This window comes from Geospiza fortis, unplaced genomic scaffold (genome assembly GCF_000277835.1).
Source record: "Geospiza fortis unplaced genomic scaffold, GeoFor_1.0 scaffold237, whole genome shotgun sequence".
Taxonomy (NCBI): domain Eukaryota; kingdom Metazoa; phylum Chordata; class Aves; order Passeriformes; family Thraupidae; genus Geospiza; species Geospiza fortis.
Window position 1 is genome coordinate 6,183,286 of NW_005054319.1, and position 25,186 is coordinate 6,208,471.

At 36.7% G+C, this 25,186-nt stretch overlaps 1 protein-coding gene across 1 annotated transcript in view; it reads left to right on the plus strand.

Moving 5' to 3' along the window:
- SNX29 (sorting nexin 29) overlaps positions 1-25,186 on the plus strand; it is a 95,637-nt gene that overhangs the window by 12,808 nt on the left and 57,643 nt on the right. Inside the window, exons 10-15 of the mRNA XM_005420416.2 lie at positions 2,191-2,272; positions 2,766-2,848; positions 9,899-9,962; positions 10,981-11,109; positions 18,099-18,181; positions 21,083-21,189. Of these exons, the coding sequence (XP_005420473.2) occupies positions 2,191-2,272; positions 2,766-2,848; positions 9,899-9,962; positions 10,981-11,109; positions 18,099-18,181; positions 21,083-21,189 (548 nt within the window). The remainder of the gene's footprint in view (positions 1-2,190; positions 2,273-2,765; positions 2,849-9,898; positions 9,963-10,980; positions 11,110-18,098; positions 18,182-21,082; positions 21,190-25,186) is intronic.

A 25,186-nucleotide genomic window follows, 5' to 3' on the forward strand; every position in this document is an offset into this window, starting at 1 on the left:
AGTTTAAATGGATTGTTGATTGAAGGCCTGTGAAAAAGTGTAATTCAGTTGTGTAAGTTCAGTGACAAAAATGTGAATCATAAAATAATGCTGCACTGCCCTCTGCTGCATTTTAAAATATGTACCTCATAAGAAATGCCAGTGGTTAAAAAAAAAGGACATTTTAAATTATTTCTTGTACTGCCATATTTTTTCAATTTACAAAGGAATGGATTTAGAAAACATTGAGTAGTTTGTGGCATTGTGATCTCTTCAATACAAACTAGAAACTGCTGGGGACATCCACAGGTTGGAATCTGGAATACAAGAATCCATTCCTGTCTGTGAGGGGTGTGTGTGGAATGGAACTCACAGTTGCTGTCAGTCAATGTCACAAGGCATCAGAAGCATGAGCTGGGGGTTTGATCTGAAATCCAAAATCAGGAGTGCAAGCCAACACTTAGTTCTGGAGGCAGATGACCAAAAAGGATGTCTGTTCATATCTGTGTGCATCTTATCCATAGCTGTCCCAGGGGCTTACCCTTGCTAAGAAGACACCAAAGCCCCTTGTTTTGTGTTGCTTCATCTCAGAACTGAATGCAGTGCTCAGCCTACTGGAGATGATCAACAGGCCCATTCAGATCCCTTCTGGGCACAGGACAGATATTTTTAGTCCTCCTTCTGTCCCTCTTTGTGGTCTGTCATGCAAGTGAGAGTGATCCAGCATTGGGCTGGTGAAGGGAGTCAGTTGATCAGAGCTAGGAAAGCCCCCCAGACCCCACTGTGTGCTCTCCTGGTCTCACCTCTGAACAGGAGGAGCTGATGGAGGGTGCAGGGAGGGCTGCACTGAGTGCCCATTGCACACCCAAGTGCCCATTGCACACCCAAGTGCCAGCAGTCAGGGACAGGGATACACAGGGATCCAGGCACCCTCTCCTCAGCCACACTGACAGTTTGCTGAGATTGAAAGCTGCCTTAGGCACTTGTTTGCTTGACTCTGGGAGTTGCACTTGTGCTGGATGAATGATGTCAGAAGGAACATGCATTAGCTTATTCTGAGGGCAGTCCAGCCCACTAACAGCCAAGCTCATTATTATAGTGATATTTTTTGTTAAAATATGCTTAATGAGCTCTTGTAAAATACATAGTTTAACCCAATATTTTGGTTTATAGGTTTTAATACCAATAAATAATACATGCACACACACACACATATATATATATTTGAGATAGCATAATCTATAGTGTTGTATGTTAATATGTGTTTTCAGTATTAATCTGTTGCAGTGCTCCAGGGATGTGTCAGGGCATATCATATCTCTGGGTAGCTAGAAATGAGAAAGCCTCCATCAAAATGCAGTTGCTTGGAACAAAAATGGATTATGTATTTTAGGAACTAAGCTTCAGTAAACTCTATGGCTTCAAAAAGAATTTTTCTCCTCCATAGACTTTCTGACATAACTTTATTTCTCATTAACTTATTTTCTAGAATTTCTGCTTTTTAAATCTGTTCTATTTAGGATTGTCTTGTAGTATCTTCGTAGCCCTTACAGTGTGAGATGCAGAACACATCAATAAAATATGATTTTTGTTTGTTTCCACCTGAGCTTCCTCCATGACAGGCTCAGTGACGTGGATGTTTTGGTGCCGACAGCTGTGGATCTGTGGACAGATGCACATTATTCATGCTTTTTAAACAATATCTCATCTGTCTGATTCCTGATGGTTGGTACAGGGATGTAAGGAGCCAGGGAAAAGCCGTGGTGCTCTGTTGGGAATACAGAAAGCAATGATGTCTCTGCAAGGTTTCACGTGCTGGGGACTTACCACAAATTCTTCTCCTGCAAGTCACAACCAGATTTGTTGTAAGCATGAGGTGTCATGAGGTGCTTCAACTCTGGGGGCTTGCACAAGTAACTTCAGGAAAAAGTCTCCTTGTGGCTGTGTAACTCTGTACATATCAAGTATAATTTAGGAATTGTGCAATGCTTTATGATTTTTTTTTTCCTAAGAGTCTGGACAATCCTGCTGGCATTCAGGGTCAATTTGCAGAAGCCAGCTTTGGAGACAGAATTAAGTGTTTAAAATCTATAGTAAGTTGAGTGTTTCTGTTTAAAAAGGTAACTATCTAACTTTTGGATTTATGTTTTTTATTTTATTTTTTGAGTAGTGTAACCCAAAGGAAGCTAATGCTTGTGCATTCTGCTTTAGATAACTTGGAGAATGGAGAGGGGCATGAACATGCTGTTCATCCGGTAGAACTGGTTCCCAGGAGATCTGATCTTCCTTACAGGTATGTGCCAAATATGTTTGTCCTGAAAGAACAAAACCTTCACCCTGCAGCTGCCAATTTATTGGTAACTAATGCACTTTGTACTGCAAAACCAACTGCTCATCAGGATACTTCTGCATATGTTTGGAAAGACAAATGTAAAAAACCTACAATTGCCTTTTTTGCATAGTTCATACACTGAACTTTCCTAATTATCTTGAGGAAGTAACTTGCTCATGGCAAATAACACACTTGGCTTCCTGGTTTTGAAAATAGGTTTTATGTTGGTTTTTATGTTATTTTTTTAATGTATTCTCCATGGCCTTTTAATTCTGAATTTTTGTGTGCTTGCTTAAATTAGACTCCCAGGAGATACATTAAAGGATTGTTCAACGTATTTCGATTAAATATGGGTGAATAGGACAACAATTCTAGTTTCTGGAATATTTTTTCTTAAGTTTTGAATTCAGGATTTTGTTTTCATATATTGATTTTCCTGTGCTTTTGTGACTAGAGTGGAAGTCAGTCCTCCAGCTCAAGTGAATACTTTAAGCAGTATGTTGCCTTCAGCCACTGTGCCAGAATCCATGACAATTAGTAAGTACTTCCTTGATGCATCTAGATTGATAGAAATAACTTTGAAAGTCCTGTAACCCTTTCTATTTTTGTTTCAATAAAATCTGCCTAGAGAGTCTTGGAGCACTTAATTTCTGATGTTCTGGTCATCTTATAATAACTGCTCTAAAATGATGTTTGTATTGGCAGGTTATGCTTCATTGCAGCTGATATACCCTTATATTAAATGGAGCTTCAGTAGTTAAGTGAAAAATAATGATTTGATTAACGTCTTTAAGTTTCTACAAGTTCTGAACACATTGAGGCTTAGTTCTGATGTAGTCTTGCTTATTTGGCCTGTTTTCATTAATGGCTGGTCAGAAACAAACAAACCAACCCCACTCCTTCGGTGGTTTTGATATGAAAATCTGCTCCAAACATAAATGTGGACTTTCACAAAAACTTGAGTTAAGATTAAGGGGGAGGACAGTCATGTTTCAGTGGTATTAAAAGCAGAGCTAGACAGGATGAAATAGTCTTTGCCGCAGAGGAAGATTAATAGAAGCACAGGCAGTTTGTTTATCACATATTTGATCTTTTTTCTTTGCATACACTTGTAGAACAAAGACTTAGTTCTTAAACTGAATGTCTAAACATGTAACCCAGTATGTGCTTATGTTCCTCAGTGTACAGAATGTTCTGTAACTGAACTGGCTTTGTTCCTAAAGCTCTTGGGTGTGTGTTTGTTTCTTCTTATAAATTTCAATATGTACAAATTTTAAATTATGACATTTGGGAAGTTAGAAGTGATGCAGCCAAGATTCTTTTCTGCAATTGATTCATGCAATCATCAAAATGAACCAAATCTTCAGATATTCTAATCTCATTTTCTAAAGTTATATTCAAATGCTATATCAGCATCCCTTTGTTAAAGGAGATAAAACAAACATTTTCACTGGGCAGTGTTTCAGGCTCTGGTACTGTCTGCTGACTGAGCTATACAAAGCTGAAAAATCCTTTCTTGCAAAGTATGTCACGAAGTGGCAAACTAGTTTGGGACCTCTAGGACCCATGATTAAAGTGTGGAATGGACTTACTGTTATTAGCTACAGTGATCCTTTGCTCACTTGATATTCTCTGTTAATGTTATCCCTACAGCATCCTTTTGTTGTTACTTATTTCTCAGAGAATTGCACAGGGCCGTTTTCTGGTGCCCCTGCACTCTGTTATTCTGCTGTTTGTAGGGGAGTCAGGTACCAGCAGGGGCCGCCGTTGGTCTCCTTCAGTTGCTCAGTTACTTCCCAGTGTAGGTAAGAGCTATAAAATAGAAAGAAAATCTGGAGGTTTTCAATTCTCAATACTTAGCAATTTGTAAATGAAATGGAAACACAGGATCAACAGAAGTGTGCACACTATCATTAGTTTCCCAGTTCAGAGAAGGCTTTGGTGAAAGGAAGGGTGGGAAGTATATCAAACCCATCTATAAAGCCAGTAGAACACCTAGTAAATAATCATAATTATAATTAAAATTCAGCTGACTATACATTTATAGAATTAGTGATTGCCTTTACAATAGATGATCCTGGGTATGTTGAATAAAAATGCTTTTTTTCAAGTTTGCTGTTATTGGTCGTAGATTCTCTACAGGAGGAATTCAGTGCTATGACAAAGTCAGACACTGAAGCTCTTTCTCTCTGTTGCAATTAGCAGAAGAATTATTAAATGCTGAGGCTTATAGCTTGGTTGCATAGCAACTGATTCTAACACATCAGGCAAGAAAAATGGAATGCAGTAGTGCAGTGAGAAAAGCTGTAAGGTCTCCAGTGACTGGATTTCTGTGTTTCTTACTTTTGGAGACAAAACCTGAAATGGATTTTAAAAAAATTACATTCTTTTTTTGCTTTTGTTCCAGCCTATTAGTATAAGACTGAACTTTTGTTACTTCTTTTGATATGCAGGCTAGTAAGTTAGGAGAAGCTGTAATTTCAAAGTCCTGCCATTTCAAATTATTTTCCTGAATTATGTCCCATGCATTTGTAAGATATTGGTTAACTTAGCCACAGATACATCTCAAAAAATACTAATACCACTCATGAGAAATCCACAGAGCTTTGCTGTTTATGTCAGGCATAATTTGAAAACTGGCCCAGCTTTGCAGATTGTTTTGTCATAACCAAGTTTATAAAGAGTTAAGCTAGTCAGAAATTTTCTATTTATGCATCTACTCTGCTATGTAATTTCAGTTTTTAAAAAAGTTGTCTTTATCTTATTGTACTTGAATCACAAACAACACTGTTTCAGGAGTTGCTATTGGAAGATTGTATTTTCAGCATTGTTTTTCACCAGAACAATCTCTTCTACCAGCACAAGTCTCTCCATTTTGTTTTTGCAATAGAAAAAAGAATAAGTTGCAAAACTTTCATTTTAGAAGGACACTACTTGTGCTCTTCTTTATAAGGTTCTTTTATTATAGTGCTAGTTTTAGGAAGTAATTGGTAATTTAGTTTTTTCATTATCATTTTCTTCAGTTTTTAAAATTGAGCTTGACCACAGAGGTTAGGAAAGGTTGTAACATTGTACAACATTCCATTCTTTTTCATATATTCTTGAGAAATCCCAGAGCTTTTCATGATCACTGAAGAGCTTTACTGAGTAATCAAACCTCCATGTTATATTTTTCTCCTGGTTGTGTCAGTGAATAAGGTGTTTTTGTACTTTCTGTGTCCTCTGAATAGCTCCTGACCTGTTCTGTAGGCCAGTTGGCCCAGGTCAGGGGCAGGTACTCAATTCCTGTGTTTTCTTTGGAAGCACAGCTGTGAAGGGAGGGTGTTTGTATTTCATCAGGGAGAGGAAAGCTGCAGTTTACTTTATACACTTGGTTTTCACCAGGACTCTTCTATGCAGTAGAAGGGCAACACAATTTGTTTCCTGCTAAAATTTGCCCTGTGAATAGTGACATGACAAGATAATATTTACAATGTTTTTGAGCACTAAATTAAGCCTTAAAACACAGTGTTCATGTAGGCAGCTTAGGGAGCATCAGGCTCTTTAAGTCTTTAAAGGTCAGACTTCTGATTTAAGATGTAACTAGTCTGCTGGAAGTCTTATTTGTCTCTGAAAATATCTGTGTAAATTTTCACTCATGAAAATAAAAAAAATAAAAATTCCTGTAAACTGTTCCCAGCCCACCCTGATACTCTATCTGCAGGATTGCAGAGGAGGCTGCATGACCTTGTGTACTCTGAGGGATGATTTCACTTACAGCTCATTCTTCACAACAGGTGATTGCAAATCATACTGCTCCAATCTTTGGCTAAATAGCACAAGAGTTGTGAAACTTATGAATTTTCTGGAGGTTGCTGGAAACTGGCAGGTGTTTGTCAAAGCATTATATATTTCATGCTCTGTGACCCTATGAAAGCTTTCTAGAAGCTAGATTTTGCATGAAGTATGGAATGGATTTAAAAAATGTTTTAGAGCAAATACTCACTTCATCAGTAATTAGGCACCACAGATTAATTTCAGCAATGGAAGAATATTGCTAGTGTTCAAAAAGAAGTGAGGTTTAATATGAAAAATATAATTAGTACATTCCTTGATTTTTTTTTTATATTATGTTCTTTTTTTGCTGATAAAGAAGAGTTTGGAATTATTTGTTTGTAGATGAGAACTATTTTTTAAGAAGTTATTGCAAAACTACCTCTTAGGAAAAACTTCACTAGTTATCATCTTTGTCTTTATGGACCTCATGTTATCACTTCACTTTTAGATATGTTGGTATTGAATGCTGTTCCTTAATAACAGTTGTGTATTGCCTTTCATTAATATTACTTTACAGAACATAAATGTCATCAAGCACAAAACAGCACAGAAGTAGGACATAAAGTCTAATATCAAACACTTTTCTGAAGCAGGAATACTTGGCCATCCTCCCACTGTTTTATTAAAAAAAGCAAAGAAAAAAAAAAGAAGGGGGGGAGAAAGATTGAGGTTGCAGAGTTCAGAAGTCAGAAAATGCCAAATTTATGGTTGCTGCTACAACCCTGACATTTTTTTAAATTTATTCCCTTTTCTAACCCACACAATGTATGAGACATAAGACTGCTGGAAAAATTAGGTTATGATCATACACTCATCTTGGAGGCAAGTGTAGCAGACAGACAAAAGCTCATGAACTGGGGATGTTCTGGCAGGTTTCAAGGGAACCTGCTGCAGTGTATGATACTGGATTTCCTTTGCATTCAGCTGACTGCTCTGACATGCTGCTGAAGTTTTTCAGGAAGCGTAAGTGAAAGTAAGAAATTAAAATTTTTGAAAGTTTTAAATATTATACCTGAATAAAATAGGATGGTTTCCTTTTAGTTCTACTCTGTTCCTTGCTTCAAAAGATCATGACATTAAGTTTTTTCTTGGTAAATTTTTGCTCATTTAATTACACTAATAATGTTTTACTTTTTTGTGCTTACTATGCATAGAGAGTGTAGAGGAATGTTGATTATAAACTGTATAGTTCTTGTGTTTGTTTTGAGTAATTTATAGAAAATATGGCTCCTTGATATTCATCAATTCAAGAAGAAACGGCAGAGCTATAGCCATGGAGCAATCTTGCTGGGCTGGACCAGCCTTCTTGGAATTCTGGTCTCTTATCCCAGACTAGTGGTTTATATTGATGCTTTCATCCCACACCTCCACTGGTGCCTGTAAATGAGATAAATTGGCAAGAAATACTGAGTATGAACTGTGTTTGCATTTGTGGTCCTAAATTAAGCATCGATTTTTGCCCTATATGTGATAATGAAATTTGGAATTTCTGCTTTGTTGTTTCTCTATTGTCAATTCCATGACTCTCAGAAAAAGAGGAAGATGGAAATAAAGAAGCAATTTAAAGTCTTCTATTTCAAGAGGCTTTTTTTTCTTCGTCTTCTGTGCAAACCATGGTCTTTAGCAGGATCTTGCTTTTGTGCTCTGCTTGTGTGTGTGTGTGGGAGAGGGGAGTGAGAAAAGATGGAATTTCAGGTCTCAACTCATGTAGAAGATTCTGGATGGAATAAGGAAAAGAAGATTAAGTTATTATGCAAGTTAAGGTTACAGTTTGAATAGGCTGGTAAATTGAAATAATGAAGCCAATTTCTAATAGTTTAGCTGTATAAATGTTAATAAATCAGTACACATTAAAAGACTGAGTACACACAGAGGCAATTGCTGCAAAGTGGGCACCCTGTGCAAGTGCAGAGCTGTGTCTGAGCAGCAACAGCTTTAATTTATTCAGAGTTAGAGACATAACAGCAACTACTTGTTGATTATGCACTATCATATTTTAATGGCACGCTTGAAATATTTAAAATGCCATCGTCTTGATGTGTCCTTGAGGATTCTGAATTCAACAGTATGGTTCAAGATTGTTATTTTGTTGTGGAGTGATACTGTACAGAAAGCTTACTGTGGATCCTTTTGCTTGTATTGTTTACTTGTATGATGCTCTAACATTGGATTATTACATTTTCCTCATCCATAGAGCAATTGTTTATTTCACAGATAGGCTGGTGGATTGTGGTCCCTTGTGCTAGTATTTAATAACCAGAAATGTCACTATTTCACTTTTGGTTTTTCTACAAGATTTTTTTTTTTTTTAGGGTTGCATTAGACATGCTAAGTTACTGTAGAAAGCTAATTATTCTTTCTATGCTGAATTAATGAAGTACAATCTCCCTCTAATGACCTACTGAAATGTGTCTTGCTAATGTCATTTAGCTCTTAAAGTGTAATATGGGTATTATGGAATGGGCAGAAAACTGATCATCTGCTTTCTCCCTGGCCACAAACTCAGGAATGTTTTGGAAAAAAATCTAGCATGAAGAAATTTTGGTTGGCTGATTTCAAATGATTTCAGAACTCTACTGAACCCTGCAGTCCTGCAAGGGTGGGATTTAGCTGCAGATTACCAAGGTCAGACTGGAATCATAATGTCTGCAGCTCTGACTGTCAACGTTTGGTTGACAACAAAATCTTTTGCATTTTATCCACTACTAGAGTTTGTCAGACTCCATCTGGCCCATAGGAAAATGTTAATTTTTTTTTAATAGGCAAAAAACTTCTGTAACTGTAGAAAATATTAAGAAAGATACAGGTGAAAGATACTGTGTACTGAAAAGGGGAAAAAAGTTGTTCAATGGCTTTGCTTGCTTGAAGAAATCATGTAATACCAGTTCTGTTAGTATGTTTTCAGTAAAAGCACACTGAAATTTACTGGCATCTGCCTTGAATACTTGCAGAACACAGTTGGCTGATTTATTATATATAAACATTTCACTTAAATGTTGGGAGGGATGGTTTAATATAATTGTGTCCTTTTAGCACTTATAAAATTATTGATTAACGTATGTGAAATTGTTAATGAGATTGTTGGAGCTGACACTTTTCAGTATGGTATTTGGCTGTTCTGGTATCATGTTAAACCTAACCCAAAGGAAATCTTTAAAAATTCTAAAATTCTGTTGGTTGGTTTTTTTTTTTTAATTTTTATTCTTGATTTAATGACAGAAAGTATTTTTATGGTATTTGTAAAAAAATAGAAAGGATTTTATAGGAAAAGATGAGGTTGAGAAATCTCATCATCTTTAGGGCTGAACTTGAGAAACAATGCCATGAGGAAGCAATGACATTATCTCTGCTCCCATCTCCCTCCAGCAGTTATTTCCTGTGTCAGGATTTACAGCCAGGAGAAGAAGCAATTTGGAGAAGCTAAACAAGTAACAGAGTATCTCATTAATAGGCACGTGGTGAAAAGGTGCTTTCTGCCCTACATCTGTGAAAATAAAACAGCTGCAACCACAGGCACACTTGTAAACATTTGTATTAAAGCCAGATGCAGACTAATCTGATTTGATCAATACTTCTGATGTGGTGTTAAATAACTCTACCTTTGAAAGATTGCTCAAATTAGTGATGAGATTAAGAGCATTTTTATGTGCTTTCCTGAATAGCAAATGGTGTTGGCATCATCTTAAGTGTGCTGCCTGTGTACATGACTTCTAGATCTGAAATGAACAAAAATGGACATAGACATTAATCCTTTTTGTTCCTTCTTCTTAGATGAACTTCGTCAAGCTATCGTGGCCATGATGAATAGAAAGGATGAGCTGGAAGAACAGAATAGGTAGTTTGTGTTTTTTAGTCAAGAGGGACTGTAATTAAAAAAACCCCAAACTGTTCTCTAATACAAGCTGTCCTTTCTATAAAGCTATGCATAACAGTTCTGTAACCTTTTTGATGTATATATTATTTTTTCTGTGAAAGGTTAACTTAATTTCTGTTTTTTCCCTTCTGGTGAGGAAGTGATGTAGGATGGCTGACAATGTAATGCTGAAAGTGACTTTCATTTCTGACTGTCTTTGTGTTCACTTGGGGCACAATGATGATGTAAATGTGGAAATGATCAGTTGCTTATATAAAATGCCATCAAACATACTTTGTATTTATTTAGTTTATTGAAACACATAGTTAGATAAATAAAAATACAAATGTATTCAATGCTTTAGTAAGGCTATTTTGGCAATTCATATTTTCCTATAGGTATTTTGGGTTTTTTAAGGCTGAGCTTACCAACAGATCCTATTTTCCTTCCTCCTGCTCTTCCCACTCCCATAATTGCAAGTTATTGCCTCGTTCAGCTTTGTGGGCTTTTTTTGGCAGAAGGACCAGGATGCTTTGGGTTTTACCATTATGCATCATGCTGACCTTTGCTATCTCATCAAGGGCTTTTACACAGAGGTCTGTGGCAGTGCACTTGGCAGAGACAAGAGCCCTGCCTGTCTTGCTATAAATATATTGTTTGTAGATTATTCCCAATGTATGGACTTGCACTGAAGTACTGAAAACAGCTTACCAGCTTTTTAAAAAACCAAATTCTTTCTGCATGCTGATACAGTAGATCCCATAATAAGTTGTGCTTTGGGCTTGTTGACAGGATAGTAATACAAATTAATAGTAAACATTTGCAACAGCTTTTTCCTTGTAGCTTTTCATATCTCTGTATAATCAAATCAGGTAAATTTATTAAATTGAATAATGAAATTTTTGGATGACATCAGTGGTATCACTCCTCTGTGATTTCTGGAGTATACTCTAATTAGCAGTGTGCAGTGTCCTGAAGAGAGGCTGCTGCCTTCTTGCAGATCCCTGAGGAACCTTCTGGATGCAGAGATGGAGCATTCTGCAGCTCTGAGGCAGGAGGTGGAGAACTGCAGGAGGAAGGTGGCAGAGCAGGAGGAGCGACATGCCACCAAAGTCCAGGCCTTGGCACGGTAAGCAGTCCTGAAAATGTCTCAGAAAATAACTGCAGGGCAACAAGGGAATAACAGAGTCTGCATAGAAGGGAAATAATTTTCAAGTAGCTAAGTTTGCAGAACAGAAGTGATTTAGGACTAAAAGTCCCATGGTAAGCAATAGCTGCTGCTAGACATTATCACCAAGTGAGTACCGAGTTCTGAAGCAGTGCAGCTGTTTTTCCCACAGCTCCAGGAAGGTCAGTTGGAACAGGTTTCTCAGGACCACTTCCAGTTAGGCTTTGAATATCTGCACAGATGGAGACTCCTGAGTCCCTCTGGGCAGCACTGTTGGCAGTGACTTGTTGGCAGTGCTGTTCCTCGTGGGGCCCAGGCTGCTCTTGGATTGCTTTGCCACGGAGGGGGTGTTGCAGGCTCATGCTCAGCTGCCTGTCCCCAGGGCTCCCAGATCCTCCTCCACAGAGCTGTTTTCCAGCCCTCCAGCATTGCCTGGCTGTCCTGAGCTATTTCTCCCCAAATGCAGGACTCTCCATTCACCCTTGTTGAACTTCACAGACATTTTCTGAGTCCAGTTCTCCAGCCTGTCCCTGTCCCCCTGGGTGGCAGCACAGCCACACAGTGTTTCTGCTCCTCAGTTTTGTTGTGTATGACCTTGCTGAGGGTGTGCTCTGGCCCAGCATCCAGGTGATGTTAAGGTGTCCAACAGCATTGACCCCAGTATTGAGTTGCCTCCAGCTTGACTTTGTGCTACAGTGACATTGAAAGAATTTTAACCCTCTCCTTGTCTAAATGGGATTCAGCTTCAGAAAGACTTTTGAAGCTAAATGCTGCTGTAATAGTGTGATTTGCTTCTTACAATTCAAAATAAACTCTAGAGTAACCATGATGTGTAAGATCTTGGAGGTGATTCATGTGTATAGTAAACAACAAACAATCCAAGAGTTAAATAATTTGCCTTACCCAGAGAGAGGTGTTTGTTTTCTGAATGCACAAGCAGAGTGTGTTTAGTGTCAATCACAAAGTACCACAGCTGAGATTCCTTTAAGCTTTTTACTGCCTATTTGAAAATGATAAATATAAAGCTTTCTTAAAAATAAAGGTATTTAGGACACTACTAATTCTGCTTTTGATGACACATCAAACCAAACAACTTGCTTTGAGGGAGGGAGAGATATGCATAAGTGGGTTTGACATTCATGTGCTGTAAGGCAGTAGAGACAATGCAAATACTTCATCATTTAATATTCATGTTTCAGGTTATAGGAGTTGTATATTCATATTTCTTTGACTCACTTCCCCCACAATTTTAGAATTTGCAGTGACATATGGGTGAATCAGATATTTGTCATGCACATCCCTCTTTAAAGAATAGATAAGGAGCTTTTATAACCAGACCTGAAGAGATGCTCACTTAGACTAATGAGGTATTTTTAAATAAGTCTGTGTAATTCCTCTTATTGCTATATGGATGTGTTGTGTTGATTGCTCTTCTGAAAGTCAGTTTGCCTTGTCATGTGATAAAAACAGTGTTGGGAGCTGCTGAGGCATGATAAATTCATGTGTCACCAGTTACTTTGGATTTGGGAGGCATTTCTTTAATGATTCATTGCAACTCATTTTCTAACATCCTAACACAAGAAACTTTGCATGTAGTTTCTTTGGAATATAGGTTTTGCTTCTAAATTCTTGTTGGTTCACTTTGTATGCTGTAGGTGATGCTGCTGCAATAATAAGAGTAGTAAATTTTAAAAATAAGTAGTGCTTTAAACCAAGAAGTTGAGCAAGCTGAATAATCTAAAGAATTTGAAGTAACAGAAAGTTTGGAATTGCTTTTTAAGTGCTGCATAATATGTTAGGTGAGTAATAGGAAACTAAGTTTCAGATATTTTGAAGTAGTGAAATCTCACTGTTTCCCTTGAAAACAATTGATCACATGACCAGTGTAGAAAATTTTCCTCAGTTGTGATGTTCTGAATATTTTAAGGCCAGGGAAATCATTCAGTAACAATCTGACTGTTGTGATTTGATGAATGACTATTTTTCAGATTATGGGTGCTGATATTTATGTGTGTCCCCAAAGCTCTTTTGAAGAATTTGACATAAATAGCTTCCTGAAGGCTTTGAGAACACAAATTTCAGTGACACATCAGTCAGTGCTGAAATGATGGCTTCTGGAAATCTGCAATGATTCAGCTGTTCTTTCTCCTGGACCCTCCCAAGAGTCTCTGGCCTCCCAGACAAAATGCTAGTTTACTGAGAGACATTTTCCCAAGTTTCCCATTTTCTCTTTGAGAAATGGAAGAAGTCTTAGGTAAGCTTAGTTTCAGGGAGAGGTAATCTCATTGTTCCATGTGAAATACTTGAATAACTCTTTTATAACATTTGCTATATTGTTCCAAAAGGAGCAGGCTCAGGTTCAATCTATTTGTAAGTCTTCTGATAGAATACACTCAGTCGTCTCTCTAGTATAATGGTTTTTTGTTTTTTGGGGTTTCCCCCCCCTTTTTTTTTTGTTTGGTTGGTTTTGGTTTTTTTTGTTCTTGTTAATGAACCTTTTTCAAATTGCATGGACATATTGTGCCAGTGTTTTCTTGGCAATACTAAAGTTTTTAAATTGAGATTCTTCTTTTCTGTGTGGAATACTATTACATCCCTTTGCAAGGCAAAGGAAATTATTGAAGTTGACTGTGAAATTGGATAATCTCAGATTGCATATTCTTAGACTATATTCAGCAATGTTGGAGGAAAGCATATTACAAAGGACAGGCTTTGTAGCAAGAAAAGCAGATAGGGAAGATGAAAATGCACTGTGTGGAAAAATGGGGGATGAGAATTTGTCTCTACTTCATCTTACACTTCTACATACCTCCTGTTTACTGTAGATTCTCTAACCTAATCTGCCTCCTCTATCTGCTGTCTGGGTTACTTAAACTACATTGCTTTTGGATTTGGCATTTTCTGTTATTCTGTTTTGCAGCACTTCTTGCACAGCCATAGCCCTTCAGTGATGGGTGAACTGATGTGTGGTACATCTTGAAATGGTTCCATCACTTCCCTTTAGCAGCTCTTAGAGAGAGGAAAAATATCTCTTGTTCCTGCTTGTGAAAAGTAATTTGAATATTCCTATATTAAATGACTTTTTCTCCCTGCTTGGTTAGTTGGTGACATGTCACAAGTCATCAGTGGCTCCTAGACATGAAAAAACCCACTGGAAGTCAGCCCATAGTGAGGGACAAAGGAGCTTCCCAGAGGCAGCAGGAGGAAGAATATTTGGCAGCAAGGCATCAGTGAGGGCAGGAGGAGGAGAAGCAGGTGTAGCATGAGGAGGAGGAAGGAGAAGAGCTAAACAAGGTGAAAACCACCCAGCCTCCATCTCTGAGGGAGCCCCCAGCCAGGGGGAAGCTTTCAGTGATGGCCCACGAGCAGCCCCAGCCTGGGATAAGCAGTTAAGTTCAGCACATTATTCCTCATTAAAGTTTTTTCTGGAGACTGGTTTTATTATATAATCTCATTATATTGTATACAGTTCAGCTTCTATTTCCATGAGTAACAGTTCTCATTTTCCTTATTTAATTGTGTTTGATGACAACTGACTGTGACCTTGCATCTCCTCATAGTAGAATCATTCAGGTTAGAAGGCATCTCTGGAAGTCCTCTGGCTCAGCCTCTGCTTCAGATTCTACATAATGTTGCAGGACATTGTTTATTATTAATTCTTAATTCCTGCAGGTTCTTTTGTTGTTTAGACATTTGGTACCTTTATAGTATTTCCTAAAAATCTTGACTTTTTAATCAAAACATAGACATCTGGTGGATTCTTGTAGTTTGTTTGGTTTTGTTTTATTTCATTTTTCCCAGTGTTGAATTTAGGAATGAGACACCTTTCTGGAGTAAGCTTCACAGAAAGCACTTGCTAGAATCTGATATTTGTGCCAAAAATTAATTACATTCAGGCCATATACTTGAGATACATGAGAAATGACTCTTTTTCAAATTCTTTTCTTACCATGCTCATTTTATAGAAGCCCTAGAGAATTTTTATATAGTTTTCAAGAAGCAGATGTGTGGTGGAGTTTTGTTTGGGTTTGTTTCTTTCTTTTTTTCTATTAAGGTATAAGAAAATAAATCCTGTAAGGCCTCTTTGTCTGCAACAAAAGCTGTATGCTCTATGTTCATTCACTGCAAAACAGACAAGTATGTGCTTCCTAAACACAAGCTTAGTTTTTGCTGCTAAAAAAATTTACCATTCTGGCTGAAGTTTTGATTTTCTTTCAGACAGAGTTTCCTTAAATGCTAATTTTAAATTAATGAAATAGAGAGGAATTATTTTTGATTGAAAATTAGGCAGGGAGTTGAAGGTATTTGACAACTTACACTCATTATATAATTGATCATTCCTATGTATGTGCTATGAAGCCTAAACAACAACACTCACTAGACCTTTGCTATTTGAGCAAAAAGAGTAATTTGTAGGAATACTACAATGTCATCCTCTGTCATTGTCATTTTTCCCTATATCAGCACATATTACCATCTGTCTTGCAGCTTATTAAATGGAAGGAGTGATCAGGCAGGGAAGTTTGGTACAGCTGAGGTTTTGGAGAAGTATCTGCTTTTTGTGGTGCAGTTCTGCCATTGTTTTGCTGGCTATTTCAGCCTTACGTTTTTTAAATTTTTTTTCCCCTCTCTATCCCCTTCAACTTGTACTTACAGTCTTGTTGCTCATTCTTCAGCACTAAATGTGGAACTATTTGGAGCACTTTAAAGATGCTGAAAATATTGTGTTGACCTCTGGGCTCACAACAGGTGAACAGTTCTGCTTCAGCTTGGGTGTGGCAGTTTGGATACATTGCAAAAGTACAGCAGGGCCTGCATATAGAAGTATTTAACATCCTTCAGTTTGCAGATCTGAGCTGTAACTCCTGGACAGGAATTTGTCTTCCTGTGAAATGCTTGTTAGGAATATATCTGATAAAATACCTCTTGTAGTCATTGAAGACTTTTCAATGAGTGCTTACTAAAAGATTTTTAAATATGCTCTGTTTAAAAGAACTATATAAATTCCTATACATCAGGATGGGCCCTCTTTGGAATCAGCTAAATCATAGTAATGAGTAAGAGATGTCAAAGAATAAGTAATAACCTGATAGAGGCATATTAGAAAGCTGTGACTGGGCCATAGTATCCTGCTTTGAATTTCAGTCTTGTATCAAAAACCTTAAATGAATTAAAGTGTTTTTCAACTTCATCTGTACTGTATCAACTTTAAGTCAATTTTAAGACAAAGTAGTAAAAACAAGATTTTTTTAAAATGCTGTCACAGTACTGACAGAAGGCACTGAGTCTGTTCTCATATGTAGAAATGAGGTGATATAGAGTTATTTCATGAGAATCCTTAATATATTGTACTGTACACAGTTATTTTCATGCACACATTCTTACAATTCTGGTGAGAAACCTTTTTGTTTAGTTGTCATAGAAGTTTTTTTTTGTGAATCAGTTATTTAAGTTTGTTTTAATACAGTATATAGGATGAAACTGTGATTTTTATGCTTTTTACCCTTACCCTGAATGTCAGTGTCTATCTCTGGTGGAAAAAATGATTTGTTCTTTGTAGTCTCAGAAATGAAAAATATCATCAAATGCATAAAATCATCAAGGACTCTTAGAATTCGATTACCAAGCAATCAATAGCTTCTCAATTATTTAGCAACCTCCTAGTAAAATGCTGAATAAAATTGAGGTTACAAAGTTCAGCAAGCTGACTTGAAATCCATAGGAATGGGAATATTGTGCCAGTCAAGGCTCCTTATAGGAGCAGTGTAGCATGGCTCACAGCAGCAGTTTGTGTGTGTATATATATAAAATATGTGTATTTTATGTGTGTGTATATCTAGTATGATAAAGACCATCAAACATACTTGCATGGGTTTTTTTTTAATATTTCTAATTCTTAAATAAATTTCCATTAATAAAATGCCTTTTTTTTTTGTTGTATCATCTATTTGCAGCTTTCTGTGCTGTGTTCCATGTCCAGGTTTTTTTGTGCCTGGAGCACAATTTGGCCTTGCCAGCCGAAATTCCCTCCTCTCTCTAACACTTGTGGGCTTCTTGTGTGTTGTGCTGTATTTGTGGCACCTACGTTCACCTACATACTTCTACCTCAGTATTATCTTAAAGAAAAATAAAAGTTGTTTGAATTCACAGTCTGGCAACACATTTTAGTTATGCTTCTTTGGTATATAAACTTTTCTGTTGTACTCGCTTAACTGAATGGGCTTAGACAGATAATTGAATTTTCAGACGTGATTTGTCAGCTTTGTTTAAAATCAATCAGTTGGAGCCCTTTTTATTTCCCCCCAAATATGAACTAAGGTGCTTAATGGTGTTAAGTGGAGCCATGGTAGTACCTGCTTTGACTAAGAGAAATGAGACAGGCACAGGCACTGGAGTGTGACAGCTGAAGGGATTACCTCCATTTCTTGTCTTATGCTTTTCATTTAGGAATGGTTTGTGGAAACTTTTGCCTTGAATATTGTTGCTGAAGTGCTGCCATTTTCTCACAATTAAAAAGCCTGATTCTAAAGCTGAATTATTATTTGCTTGCAATTAGGTGCAAATTAGTAAAATAGTAAAATAGTGATCTCATTTTATATTGGCCATTCAGAATTTCCTTGTGTAGCATCCCATCCTTATGTTTTAGTTGATTTAGATAGACTCTGTAGTTTGTTTGCCATCAGTATAGCATAGTACAGAAAATCTAAATTAAACAATTAATGGAAAAGTTTTGATTATGAATAATCTGTTTCTCTGATGTGTTTATGTGGTCCTGGAAAACTAATTTTCCTGCTACTCTGCTGTTGATGTATTATTTAATTTTTCCTTGCATCATGGTGACACAACCCAGGTAAAGCTTATTATAACAGAGAGTCTGTTTGTTTCCATTGAAAAGGACTTTTTATCTATTTTGGGAAAACAGTATTTATTTATTTATTTTTTATCAATAGAGAAAATGAGGTGCTAAAAGTGCAGCTTAAGAAGTATGTAGGAGCTGTCCAGATGCTCAGAAGAGAAGGTCAAACAGTGGAAGGTAAGGATAAAATGAAGGGGGGAAAAGAATCCATGTACGGGGTTTGTTTTTCTGTGTGCTGCCATTCAGGGAGTAATACCTTCCAATAGTGAAAATAACATACTTGATATGTTTTCCTTTTGGGAAAAATACAGATGTATATTTTTGTACTCATTTTTACAAAGCATTTTCTGGTAGATGAGGTGGTCTTACTTTTTCTAGTAAGAAATTTTCCAGAAAAAGCTGATTTAGCTTAAATAAAAATCTGTGAATTAATGTGATATTGGAATATAAAAATAAATGTAGTATCTCTAGATTATGCTGTTGTTTTGGAAATCAGTATTTGCAGACTGTTTGAAATAGACTCTGTACTGAGTAGTAATGAGCAGATTTTATATCTGAAAGAGAATGAGTGAAGTTATCAGCAGTTTTACCTGTTGGTTTTCTGTGATCTGTGATAGAAGCATCCATGAGGGACTGAATTGATGTCTTGATTCTGAATCTTCTGGTGGTACATGGATTTCCACTGGCTGCAGAAGGTGTTCAGAGAGCTGAGATGGGTTTTCAGAAATTGGCACCATGTAATTTTTTAAAATTATGAATATTTTGGTCATATAAGTGGCTTTATGAATGAATACTACTGTTCTTCAGGGTTAGCCACTGTACTTATCTGGAGTTTCAGAGCTTCATTCATCCCTACAAGGATATTTGTTAGTGAGAACACATGTTTTTACTTCCGACTTTGCTGGAGTGTAGTGATTCATATTAAGAATTATTCACGAAAACCATGGCTGAGGCTTCCTATAATAGCAGAAATTATCCTTCATTAGGTAGTGACAGTTTCCATGATGAGTATAATTATAGGAAAAGAAAAAAAAATATTCCTAGGCTAGCTATATTCCACTGTGTTAAAATTATGCAGATTAGTGAGTGATAAGAATAGAAACTGAGTAGGATGGTCAGATTTTATAGATGAAAAAGGGGGATGGAACAGTACCAACAGTTCATTTCTAAAAGTGAACACACGTGTGCTTCATGCTGGAAAGATACTTAATCAATCCACAGTAATTATCTATAATATTTATCACTAGTGACCAGAATAAATTTCATACAATATTTGTAATAATTTTTTCTTACATTGGAACTTCACATGTTGAATTTTTATAAAATTAATTCTTTTTCCTTAGCTGCCATTGAAAATTTAGGTGAAATTTTAGTAGTACTGTGGTCTCTGACTCAAAGTACATAAGCATGTAAGTAATCCCTGAGAACTAGCTGCAAAAAAGAAGTGAAACAAAAAGAGTTTTCTCATTTACCAGATTTATAAAACCATTGCACCCATGGTTTGTTTATGTAATGAGTAATTTTAATTACAATTAATCTTCTGAATGGTATGAAAACAAAAGTCTTAAACGTGTTGTAGATTTTAGAATACAGATTTTCTGTCACTTGGTTTTGAAAGAGTCAGAATAAATTTGGCTTCTGCTGTTATTTTTATCACTATAAATAATGAAGACTCTATATGTTTTCTACAATAATCAGATCAAATGCTATTGAGTATGGCTTTTAAATAGTTTCCTAAAATAATAAATGAAACTCAGCTTGATGTTTTGCCTTGTGGAGACTTAAAAAGGCCAAAAACTCCACTCAGCAAATGTGATTATAAATAAATTACCCAAAAGTCAGAACCATCAGCTTTCACAATGAGTGATCACTGCTGTAGCCTGAGCAGTTGGATATTGGTATTTAAATATTTAATAAATGAGCATCTTCATTTCTCAGTCATCAGCAGGAGTTGGCTCTGTACCATTTTTTAAACCTGCTTAGATAGAATATTTATATAAAAATGCTGATCTTAGAAGTCTGGCTGAAGAACTTGAAGCAACATTTACAAGAAAAAGATCTTAAAATAGCTTTCAAATTCACATAAATAATAATAAACTTCTAAATTCTTCCTCAAAGCAAAAATCAGTTCCCAGGCTCAAAAATATTTAGCCAGATAAATTATGGTCTCTTCTATCTACCTAATAGTGTTTGTATATATAGTTCAGATTTTGAAGAATGTTGAAAGCATTTGTTCAACTCCTCTTCTATTAGGGCTTTACTTTTATGTATTAACTTGTTTTTTTAGAAATTCATGAGCTATGAGGAAAAGTGGAATTGGATTTTGTGTAACTTGGAGGAGATTTACTTAGAATAGGCCTTAAAGTGATCTTCAAATACTGAAACGATAGCTGGGAACAGGAATAGAATAATCTGTAATTTTCATTCACTACAGATAAAAGAAGTAATGGGCTGCCATGGCAGGTGAAGGAAGTTTGATTAGCTATCAGGAAAACCTTTGTGAGAAGAACACTTACCTTTAAATAAGTTATGCAGGGAAGCTGATATCTCCCTTCTTGGAAGGTTTTAGGAAGAACTTAGACAATTAACTATCAGGAAGGGAATAACTCCAGCTGATTCTGCTTGCTGCAAAATCGTGAAATACTGGATGAAGTGTGGAATGTTCATTCTCAGCCCTGTTTTCTGTAATTTCTCTGATATGTAAGCAATCTGTGCAAGTAATGTAAAATGATGTTTTGGAAGCCCAGTAAAAAAAAAGGCTTAAAAGAGAAACATAAGGTAAGTTTTAGAAGGCTTGGGGCAGGAACTGCAGGTAATACATATATTAGACAGCTGTAGTCACACAACAGCAAAATGCTTTTTGTTTACATTCTTTTCTGTTAAAATCTCAGTCTAAATATTTCTTTACAAAAAAAGTCCCTGCAGAATCCGTATTTAAGTACTTGTAATAGTGTTTTATATTATGGTCTGTTCCAATGTTTTTAATAACTGTTTCTTATGGAGCTGTTATTTCTAAACAGGATGTCCTGGACGTTTATGGAATTTTTCTTTTTAATTGGAGGTATCTCTTTGTTATAGTTCTGCCAAACATTTGGAGCACTGATGGTGAATTTACAATTCCAGAGCAAAAGCAAGCAGAAAACAATGAGGAACTGGCCAGCTCCTATGAAAGGAAATTGATTGAGGTAAAGTTTGTACTGCACAGATTTTATGGAATCCTAATTGTAAAACAAGGTTTGAAGCTCAAATAGGTTTTTTGCTTAGTTGATATCTTTTTTCCTCAGGAATGTAAAATATAAATCTGATTTTTTTTTTTCAGAAATAAAAAACCTCAGATAATTAAAAGTACTTTTCCTAACGGGGTACATTTTCATACGCTGATATAAAAATGAAGATTTTATTAAATAAGCAAGTTCCTTCAGGTTTTAACTGCTGGTGAAGTTGAAATCATCCCAGAAAATAGATTTGAGGTTTTGTGTAAGTTACAGTACATATTTACAGGCATGGCTGTGTTGGCAGTTGAGCTTTATTTAAGATCATAGTGAAATCTGTAGCTTTTTCTGTGCTTTCATGCTGGTTTCTGATTGCAAACCATGTTAATTTTTCTATTGCTTATTGAATACTGCAGTAAGGAAATGGCTGATAGAAGCTACTACATCTGTTGATATGACCATGTTAGAAAAAGTTCCTAAGGCAAGATTTACTTTTAAGATTAATATAAAATTCATTAAAGAAAAAAAAAGATAGATTAGGGTTTCATCCTAAATTTGAATACAAATTATTTTTAAGAAAAAAAGTAATGAAATTTAGTGTCTAATATCCATATCTGCTATTAAATATTAAAAGAACATTTTTATAAGAAGTAAAATAATTTTGTCTTTCTCTTTCCCAAAATACCCTGATATTGGATACCCACATTAACTGATTAACATGAAGATGACTAAAAATGCAGGTCATGGATCAAAGAGCTTCATACAGTTCTTCTAAAACATGCATACTTGGTTATCCTTTTCTCATAGGACCATGTGGAACTGTAGGGACATAGAATATAAGAAAATAAAGACAATGTAGAAAGTGATCTCACCCCTAAGGAGCTGCAGCTGGGCCAATTATCAAAGATTAGGAGCAGGCCTGACTTTAACAGGCCACAGCTGTAAGCAATGAGAAGAAGAGTGCTATAGAAGAGTGGGGTGGCTGGGTGAGAAGGGAACTGGAGTCAGTTGGCTGCTTTGTGAAGAAGGAAGATCAGTGCTCTGAGGAACTGCCCATGAGAAAACACCAAGAAGGTATGGAACTTTTGTGATAAGGAGACAACAGCATAGAACCCCTGCAATAAGATCACAACATGAAGCTAATTCTCTCCCTAATGCTTACCTTTGGTTGAGCTCTTCTGACTCCTTTCCTCTGTTCTGTACCTATCAGGACAATATCTTAATAAAGAACCCAGATAAAGCCTCCCTGTGCTGTGGAAGCCTCCTGAGTTGTTCCACATTTGTTCTGTGTGCTCTGGAGTTTGGTGCTGGCACTTCTGAGTTTGTGGCAGTGGTGACACAGCTCTGGATGTAACCACAGAAAAGCTTTTTTACCAGTGATATTGGGAAGAGGGGGGCTGAATCTCTTTCACTTATTAGTATCTAACAGGATCCTTACATAGTCCAAACAGGACATAACCCCTGTGACAACCCTTCTCCAAGGCTCTGAGCATGGCAAGCAGTGCCAGTCTCAGTAAACGCTCTGGGACTGGGCACAACTGACCAAGACTGGGAATTATTGCAAACATGATTAAGAATATCATTAAATGTGCACAGTTCCCAGTTTATTTTGAGATGGAAGCTTCAGCTTATTTTCTGCTAATTGGTTTTGAAGCATATCTTTCCAAGGTAGATTGTGTTGTTAGATGCTTAGTGAAACGTTCTTAGCCTGTTTATAGTTAACTGCTTGGTCCTTTGCTGTGAAGCATGAGGTGATACTTTGTCCTTTCTCTGGAGGCTGCTCTGAGCTGTGGCCATGCTGGGCAGTGTAACTGCAGTGCTCTCAGGCACTTAGGTTTTCTTTTGACAACTCTAAAGAGCTGAGTTAGTGTGGAGCCTCAAGTGTTTGCTTTATCCTCACTTCACCTTCCTGAGAAGGGTTTGGGTTCTTTAAACTGTTTTCTCGTATAGGAAGGAGCAAATCTAAATGATCCTCTGTCCAAGGGAAACTTAGCTTATTTGTACTTTATTTTTTTGCTTCGAGCACATTGTTATGAAGAAAAACAACTGTGAAGATGATTGAAGTCCCAGCAGGGAAATTTATTGCTTAAGCTTCAATGTGGATTGAGTAAGGAAGATGTGACTCTGTGAAAATGTATCTGAAAGGATATAATTATAAGGAGACCTCTTTGTTGTTTTAGTAGACTTTGATGCAGGAAAAATTAAAGGAACTTAAATTAATATTGTTATTCATTGCTTCTTTTGATTTGCTGTGATGGTAATGCATTTTTGTTTGACAAGGGAAAGTATTGAAGTCAGTTAATTGCTAGTAAGTGACACCTGCGAATTGTCCTTTTGATAATATAGAACAAGTGATTTGGTGTTTTATTTGCTGTTAAATTTCCTTTTTATTATTTAACTTTGCTAGGGATACTTACATATTTTTGCATTACTTGTAGTGTTTTGAGAGAGTTGTTGAATTTACATGTTAATTGAGTCTACAAGTAGAAAGTTATTTCAAGGACATCCAAATCAGAGCGACAAAATAATCACACATCAGTCTGGATTTTGTTCTTCTGATAGACAGGCCCTGAAAAACCAAACATGTTTTCAAATATGCAAACTACTGAGATCCACTTGTAAATTTTTATATTGCTTTTGATAACCAGCAGTATTGCAGCTTTTCTCTGTGAATTTGCAACTAGTTATTGCTGTATCTCTGAACTTGAAATGCAAGGAAGTTCTCCCTTACAGCCCAGGCTCTGTGGAATTAACAGTGACCTATTAATATTAACCTGGTATTCTTAAATGTTACACCACCCACTTGAAATTGGAATTAGTGGTTAAGCTAGTATGGAAATTTATTTATCTACAATTAATAGTATTATATTATTGTTTTCTCTAGTATATTGTTGATGTAGTTTAGCTCTTTTTTGCATATATGTTTCAGTGATGAATTACTGGGTTTGAAGGACTCCCTCTAATATAAAAAGAAATTGGAAACGAATGCTTGAAGTTCACCTTGTGAAAATTATTTTTTATTTATAATCAATGATGTCAGATTCTGGCTTGTCAAATTGAGGCTTTTTTTTTTTGTTTGCTTTGGTTCTGTGAAGGATGCAGGTTTGTGTGGAACAAAGCACAAAATTAAAAGCAGGCACTAAATTAAACTACTTTATTTTGAGGAACTTCCCTGGGGAAGAGGGAGAAGGCAGAGTAATTCAAGAAAAGGAAATAGTGAAATTCACAGATAGTAATGAACTGCTTCCAGGAGGGAAACTATGAACCCTTGAGAGATCTGGCAGTAGTTCAAGTCTGTGTGCTATTGTTGAGGTGCCTGCATTGAAATTCATGTTGTTCAGTTGTGCTCTCATGCTGTTACCCTGCTGTTCTCCACCTCTGGGTGGGGGAGGAGGAGGAGGCATTCCAAGAGGTGCTGGAACAGGAACAGGTTTGACCATGGAACAGGTGTAACCACTGGGGAGGGCCCAGCAGTGCCCACATCTGACTGCTGGGACTTTACATCCCCCTCCCTGCCCCAGCCCCTGGCGCTCTCACAACATCCTGCATCACTTGCTGCTCTCTTGACTTAAAATGCAGAGCACAGCCCCAGCCACACTCAGTGTCCAAAGAGGCCACTCTGTTTACCTGTGAGAACAACCTGTGCCACAGCCTGACTCTGGTATTTAGACTCTTCTGACCTCTCACAGATTTGCCTGGAGTGATTGACTTCTAGGTCCATTCCTATTAAAATTCCAACTAAGGGTGAAGAATATATCACTTATGAATTATTGACAAAGTTTAATGCAGTTTGTGCATTTTGCCGTACTCCCTGTTCAAAACATTGTGATTGGTTTGTGCCTGTTGAGTGCTGCATTCATCAAAGAATTAAACTGAATTAAACTGACTTGAACAGAAGTCAATGGGTGTTTTATTAGAATCAGTTGTCATATGATTTAGAGTGATAAGAATAAAATTTGACATGAAGTTG